Below are 7,553 nucleotides of genomic sequence, written 5' to 3'. Positions count from 1 at the left end.
GGCGTGTCATTTACACACAGGTAGTTTCGACACTCTATCCAGGCTGATGTCACTCTTTACTTTTGAAATTTCAGCAAGAGGGCCATAAGAAAAGAAACAAAAAGGGAAGCGGAGTAATGGGACTTGTGCTGAGTCCAACACAAAGGTGAGTTGACTTTTCATTTCTTTCTCTCCGGTCTTTAACTAAAAATAATGCTAAGTGTTTGAACAAACATTGGTTTTAGTAGTTTACCGATCACGGTGGACAAGCATAGCTCTGTACTGGATAAAACACCAGGAGCGTTTAGATCTCCTAAAGTGACTGTTATGGCAGATTTAAAGTAGCCTCTATGCGTTTCCAAAGTGGATCATGAATTATTATAGTGTTTGCACAAGTTTCAGGAAACTTTTTATGAAAATAATCGGCGGCATCACTCCCATAATTAATCTTATGTACAGTAAAGAAAGTAAATTCTGTACTCTGTGCTAAACAAAGCTGCTCACTGTTGTAGAGTGTATGAAGATCTGTAGCTTATGTGTCCCCACCCTGCTTTGTTTCTTTCAGTCGGAATGCATCATCCTAACTGACAACACTTTGAACAAGTCACTCCAGGACTGACTCTTGCACCGCATTCCTGTAAAAACGACCAGAATCGCTTCTACATTCACTGCATTCCAATATATGCTGAAATTCAGCTTTTATGCATGAATATGAGTGTGGATGCATTCAAAACCTGCTGAGAGGTTCTTATTAAAAGATGCAGCCAGGAGGTCCTCCTGCACCCCCACCTCCACCCCCACCACCTCCACTTCCTCCGCCACCACCTCCTCCACCTCCATCCCTACATGGCCTGGGTCCAATTTCAAGGTTGGAGCGCCGGCGCTCCAAGATGCGCAACTTCAACTGGGAGACCCTACCCAAACACACAGTTATAGGAAAGCACAACATCTGGACAGCAGATAAGACTGATGGGGAATATGAGCTGGACACTGATCATATGGAGGAGCTGTTCAGCCACAAGCAGGCCCAGCAGCAAATCAAAGCTCTGAACCGTCAGAGTCTGAGGGGTCTTCCAAGTTCTGCCACAGCAGGGGAAATGGTGAGTGCAGCTAGCCAGGCTATAAATGTGTCACTATCACCCGTTCATGTAGTGGAACTTTGACCCCCAAGGTTTGTACAATAGATTGAAAGGTTTTATATTCTTTCCTGTTTACTGCTGAGGTATGGAAGCAAGTTCTTTTGACCTGAATTAACCCCCCCCCCCCCCCCCCCAAGCTTACATATAAGAAAAAACAGACGTCCCTGCAATGTTTTCCTCTCCTAACATTTAAAACCAGAGTGACCGAAGTGGTGATTTTATGAACTGGGAATATAGTGATACTATAGGAACTTTATTACCCTTTATGTGAAACTTAAAATTGCAATTTACATTTGCTTATTTTACAATTTACATTTTATAGGCCCAACTTTGCAATATATAAATACAACAAATGACAACAATAGTATAATGTTTCTGTCAGAAACATTATGTAATGATGTAAAATCACTCAGTACAAGGGTGGAGTATTATTATTTTCATTTGTTTGCTGAAGGAAGGTCTAATTGTGTTCTCACTGACATCACTCTGTTGTCCATGCTCTGTATTTAAGCTACCGTCCCTAATAAACACCACTAGGCACATTTACTTAATGAAGTGTAGATCAATCATGATTTGACTAACAACACATTTTAACTTTTTACTTTGACCTTTCACCTAGAATTTTGTAAGAGAAATGGTGAAAAGGTGCAAAAACTGCATCTTTGCCTGGAATGTTCAATACAATCAACTCAAAGAATTCTTAACCTTTGGATTCGACTGTCTCTTTGGAAAGTTGAGATGTCTGTGATACGAAAGACAGAGCTCAAGTCAACAATGAAACCGTTTTAGCAGCTAACAAGCAGATTTTAATCCGGTCTCTGTTCTCCTTTCCCCCCCCAGATTTCTGTCCTCAGCTCCAAGAGGAGCATGAACATTGGAATTTTCCTAAAGCAATTCAAGCGGTGAGTCAGTGGTAGCACTGTGAAGGTGTGAGTATTTTGCACAATAATCTTTCCATGTTACACTGTACTGAGGACAAGGTGAGGCAGGCATATTTGTATGCAATAAGACTGCATCATACTCACAAAATCTCTGAAAGCCGACATGTCCTGGCAGGTCTGATCTATACTAGACTGTTCTACAGCTCTAACAGGTTATCTCCCTGATGTAACTTACAGATACACTTTTGCGAGGTATTGTAAATCTATTGCCTAAAGCTAGTTGTCATAAACAACAGATCTTAAAAGGAATGAAAACAATCCTGTTACTGTTAACATCCGTAAAATGTTTGTGATCAAACTACTGTGTCACCAGCAAAACAAGAGAACAACATATGGATACATTAATCTAACTACTTTTTTCTTTCTCATGCTGTTACCAAATATGTTTTTCTGCAATCTGAGCACATTTCCATTCCATCATTTTCATGTCCTGCACAGCATGTATTTTTCTGAGGGTTGAAATAAAGTGATTAGAGCAGGTAGAGGCTTGTATGTGTCAGCAGCTTTTTTTTTTTCCAAGTTTTTTTTACCAAGCATAGAAAAGTGTGATATGAAAGCAGACACTCAGAACTAATGAGATATTTCAAAGCAACAGTAAAAACATAATTAAAGATAACTGATTCGCTTGACCTCTATTACAGGTCTATAAAGGACATGATTGAGGATATCAAATCAGGAAATGGCCTGGGCTTTGGTACTGGAAAACTGCAGGAATTATGCAAGATGCTTCCGGATGAAGGGGAGGTACTGTAGTTGCTTTTTGTTTTTGTTTTTTTAAACATGTCTATTGCGTCATGTGATTCTAAACCTTTGTTTATTTACTTTGCAAATACATAATCAGATTTTCTGATTTCACAAATGCAGGTAAAGCAGCTGGTTAATTTCAAAGGTGACATGTCTGCTCTCCCTGAAGCAGATCAATTTATGTTACTGTTGGTCAAGATCCCCAGGTAAGCCACCTGAGTGTAATTCAATGAAAATCACATGTTAAATGTCAGTGGTGATAATGATGGAAACGTTTTGTCTTTTAGCTATGAAGAGCGTTTGAGCTGCTTGGTGCTGAAGGAGGAATTTTTTCCCCTTATGGATGAAGTAAAAGAATTCATCTGTACTTTGACCACTGCTGGAAGGGGTATTGTCTGCATTCCTTGAGTTTGAAACATGAGACCCATTAAAGCAGAGTTGTACGCCCATTTGGAGTTGGAGTTAACAATATATGTTTTCTTTTAGAGCTGCTAGATTGCGATAATCTTCATGCTGTCATTCGCCTGGTCCTTAAGACTGGAAATTACATGAATGCTGTGAGTATATAATGATTGTGTTTGTGGAGTCTTGGATGACTTTTCTTTGTATTTATATTTGTTTGATCTAAATATGTTTATCTGATCATAGGGCGGCTACGCGGGCAATGCAGTTGGCTTCAAAATGTCTTCTCTGTTGAAACTAGTGGATACCAAAGCAAACAAACCTGGAATGAATCTTATGCACTATGTTGTGATGGCAAGTGGCTTTTACTTGTTTGAGAAGTCTGTGTTTCTCACCTTAAGATGAAGTTGCATAATTAGATTTTCAACAAACTTTCTAATTCATCACAGCAAGCTCAGAAGGTGGACACAGCACTGCTTAAATTTCCAGAACAGCTCAAACACATTGAAGCTGCAGCAAGGTAAGCAATACCTTTTTAAAAGCCATATAGTCTTGTATGGCTTTTTTCTTCTTGTATTGCTGTATCATCAGAATAAGAGAAGAAATGCTTTCAAAAATTCTTTTAGAATACATCAAGGTGACATTGAAGGGGAGTATCGAAAGCAAATAAAGAAAGTGCAAGATGCCAATGCAAACACTTTAAAGCAGGAAGACCTAAAGGCACAGATGGAGGATTTTCTAATGGTGGGTGATTCGTTACTTGGTCCAGTTTGTGTGAATTTTAATAGAGAGTATATGCTCTAATGTTTTGGTTTTGGCTCCAATTAGGAAGCGGAGGTTTGCTTGAAAGAAGTAGAAACTGATCTTCAGGAGTTGCAGTCTGTAAGTGACAGAGTGGCACAGTACTTCTGTGAGGATGCCAAGAATTTTAAACTGGAAGAGTGTTGCTCCATTTTCAACTCCTTTTGTGAAAGATTTTTGCGAGCTATGCAGGTAATATACGCGCTATATGTGCTGGCATATTCCTATACTGAGATAAAAGAAAAATTAAAGGGTTTGAACTGGGATTTTTTTTTTCCTGCAGGAAAACAAAGCTAGAGAGACTGCAGAGGTGAAACGGAGACACAGAGACAGACTGGAAATTGCAGCCAAGCGGAGATCCACAGCTACCTGCTCCAGTAGAGATAAGGAAATGGATAGTGTTGCATTAGAATCTGTGCTACAAAACTTTGTCATCAAACGTGGTTCTAGGAGAAGAGCAGAAAAGCCCTCATCGACTCGTGGAAGCCCAACTAATGGTAGTCCCAATAACGGGAGCCTTTCAGAAATTACTTCTCAGGAAACCCTTCCCCCAGTAAATCAAAAGATTCAAGCCTCAGTTAGAGCTAAGGACATGGGCAGAAAAGAGTGGAGTTCAGCAGTTGAACTCACTGCGAACTTACGGAACTCGCACAAAGCCCAGTCAGACATCGAGGACACAATGGCAGAGAGTGAAAATTCTAATGAAGAAGAGATGAAAACTTCCAAAGAAGAGGACTCTAGAGGACTTAGGAACCCTTTCAAAAGGACTGTTAGACTTATGACCACAGTTAGATCTTTTGATGATAATGAGGAAGATCTGCAAGATAATAATGAGGAGGAGGCCCAACAGCTGCGTGAAGCATCTAAAAAAGTTTTGCGTTTTCAGAACAGCCGTGGCAGCGTCTCATCTGGGGACTACTCTCTGGAAAATCAGAAGTCTCCTCCTCCAAATGCGCCCATACGCCGTCAGCTCACATTTGATGAGGAAGCGGATAGGTATCCTGATGACCCCAGCAATGAGGATTTGCTTCAAGTTTTGCTCAAACCTCAACCTTCCCCTAAACGTAACCTTGGACGCCGCCATACGCTGCCTACTAAAGTCCCAAAAACCGAGGCAGGGGAAAGTAATCGGTGGACTGAACTGCCCGTCAGAACTCCAAATCATGTGGCTAAAGAAAAAGGGACGATGCCAGAGCGAGAGGGCGCCGGACACCCTCCCTCCAAACCAGTGTTTGATTATACTGACATTTCTCACAACTTAAAACAATCAGGTGCTGAAGACACAAATGACACATCAGCAGAAAACACAATCAAGCCACCTGTTTCCTCAGCTCCTGTCATGCAGCCCACAGACAACGATGTACAGATAACTAGTGACACTGTTCCAGCAAGCAGCAAGCCTGTGGTGTTCAAAACTGAGACCACTGGACTATTTTTTAGTTTTTTAAAACGCCTCGGCGATATGAGCAAACTACAGAGCAGCAAGGACACTGTAAATAAGCCCACAGGCTCTGGTGTTTAGCCTTTGGGATATATTTTTACATGTATAAAAGATAATTTATCTAATTTAATGTTAATTGCAATTAATTCATGATGACAACAAAGTGTTAAGATTGTTCTATTTTGGTAGTTTTTCCTAAATTGTGAATATATTCAAGAAAGCTTTAAGCAAGTGAGGAAGGTTTCTTTGTTTAGGAGAAGGCATTTTGTATGTTGTACCACTAGATGGCAAAATATAGTTGGCTTAAAGTGGAGGTTTTCTGGTTGATGTAGAAAGATGGGCACATTCATTGTATTTGCATTTATATCCATATCCAATAAGACTATTTTGACTAAACTGTTCTCAAAAATGGGATAAATGGTTTAATGCCTACAGTGTGTGAACTTTGGAAGGATTGACGTGCAAAACGTGCAGAAGGTACTGAGAAGGTGGAGAGAGACAGAAAGAGAGAGAGGGAGACACACCAATGACTGTTTTCTAGTCATAGAGAGAGAGAGAGAGAGAGAGAGAGAGAGAGAGAGAGAGAGAGAGAGAGAGAGAATAAAATGGCTCAGATGTTTTTGTTTTTAAACTACGCGTGCTTGTAATGCATGCTTAAATACAGTATTTCCTTTTTTTGTTTTGGTTTTTAACTGCGTATATTTGTATTGCTCTGTTTTCAACTCTTTTTGTGAAACATTCTTGTAATTCTTTTTTTTCCACATTATCACAGAAGCATGTCAAAAATGCAGAAGAGTGTGGTTGCTTTGAGGGTCTTACTCAATTCAGCCATTGTTTGATCTTAAATGGGTCAGTGTTACAAAGGCAGCCTGTATTTGAGCAGAGCTGAACTATGAAAAGTCCAAATGAAGGGCGTTGATCCCAAATTAACTTAAGACATCACCACAGGTGAAGGCCCAGTACCTGGTGGCTGACAATGGTGGTACATTTCACTTATGGAAGACCCTCAGTACTTTCATTTTGTGGGAGCAGAGGCATTGGGTCAAAGAGGCCACAGCTTGTACCATAACATTAGACCTTGTTTATTCAACTACCGGCAACCAGTGCTCTGCAGTTGATGCCAGAGTTGCATTAATTAGGTTTTTGGTACTCTGTCAGGCTGTCTGACTTGAAATAATGAAGTAATAAAAACAGCCTCTTCTATATACACAGACTGGTGTATTTCAAATGTTTTTGTTTTTTATAATTCTCTATGATAAAATATTTATAAGGCTAGCATGCATGGATATGGTAAAGGGTCAGTGATAAATATGTTTCAGTACAAGACTCAAACCAGGCAACTATATTTATACTCCATTTATGTTTACAAACAAATAATCAATAGCAATTCAGAATGCTTATCTGCTCAAGCCCTTATAAGCTTGTGTTTGGGTATATAATAACAATCTGAAATGGACAGCTAACCTTTGATCACATTAAGTCCATATGTGTTTAGACAATGGCAACATTTTTGTAATTTCGCCTCTCACAGCACTAGTTGTAGATTTTAAATCAAAGAGCTTGATTTAAAGCGTGAGCTTGAACCGCTTTTGAATTTAAGCATTTTTTTTTAACAAAAATAGTCCCTCATTTTCACCAAAAGGACTGAAAGCACATGGTAGTCAGCTAGATTTTTCCCTTTTCTAATAAAGCCTTTCCCAACATCTAAGCTAGTCAAAAAACTCTCATTGAGGTAGGCGTACTATTGTCAAAGTCTGTCATTAGATGCCTTCAAAGATACAAAAACAGGGAATTTACAACAAGAACAAAAGACCAAACTGGATTTCTTTAGAAAACAAAAGTGCCTGCAGATTTCTGAAGAGCAAAAATCTCTGGACAGAATCACCATGAACCAGAACAGTAAGGAAAGTGTGTAGAGAAAAAGAGAAACGGCTCAAAATTCCAAAAAATTCCACATTACTTGTCAAGTAAACAGTAAATGTAATGTTATGGCATTGGCGTGTATGGTTGCCTAATTGGGTCACTAGTGTTTAATGATGATGTGCCTGCTGATACAAGCAGCAGGATGAGTTTTGAAGTGTACATGGCTATATTCTCATTTTCAGC

At 39.5% G+C, this 7,553-nt stretch overlaps 1 protein-coding gene across 1 annotated transcript; it reads left to right on the top strand.

Annotated features, from left to right (window-relative positions):
* Positions 1 to 6,019, top strand: fhdc4 (FH2 domain containing 4). Its single transcript, XM_085380824.1, has 12 exons — positions 1 to 145; positions 545 to 1,079; positions 1,959 to 2,020; positions 2,701 to 2,803; positions 2,924 to 3,009; positions 3,091 to 3,191; positions 3,290 to 3,360; positions 3,452 to 3,559; positions 3,655 to 3,725; positions 3,832 to 3,949; positions 4,034 to 4,198; positions 4,290 to 6,019. The coding sequence occupies exons 2-12, from the start codon at positions 738 to 740 to the stop codon at positions 5,526 to 5,528; spliced, it is 2,466 nt and encodes an 821-aa protein (XP_085236950.1). The 5' UTR covers positions 1 to 145; positions 545 to 737; the 3' UTR covers positions 5,529 to 6,019.
* The last annotated feature ends 1,534 nt before the right edge of the window (positions 6,020 to 7,553 follow it).

The sequence above is a fragment of the Rhamphochromis longiceps genome, linkage group LG14 (assembly GCF_057381845.1).
Source record: "Rhamphochromis longiceps isolate RC_006_pf linkage group LG14, R_longiceps_female_GT1.1, whole genome shotgun sequence".
NCBI classification, from domain to species: Eukaryota; Metazoa; Chordata; class Actinopteri; order Cichliformes; family Cichlidae; genus Rhamphochromis; species Rhamphochromis longiceps.
This window is presented reverse-complemented; position numbering and strand designations above follow the sequence as displayed.

Excerpts from the sequence above, each read along its gene's own strand:
- fhdc4 (XM_085380824.1), top strand. The coding sequence starts at position 738 with ATGCAGCCAGGAGGTCCTCCTGCACCCCCACCTCCACCCCCACCACCT. Across the intron at positions 2,804-2,923 it reads TGCTTCCGGATGAAGGGGAG|GTAAAGCAGCTGGTTAATTT; the intron begins GTACTGTAGTTG and ends TCACAAATGCAG. Across the intron at positions 3,950-4,033 it reads AGATGGAGGATTTTCTAATG|GAAGCGGAGGTTTGCTTGAA; the intron begins GTGGGTGATTCG and ends GGCTCCAATTAG.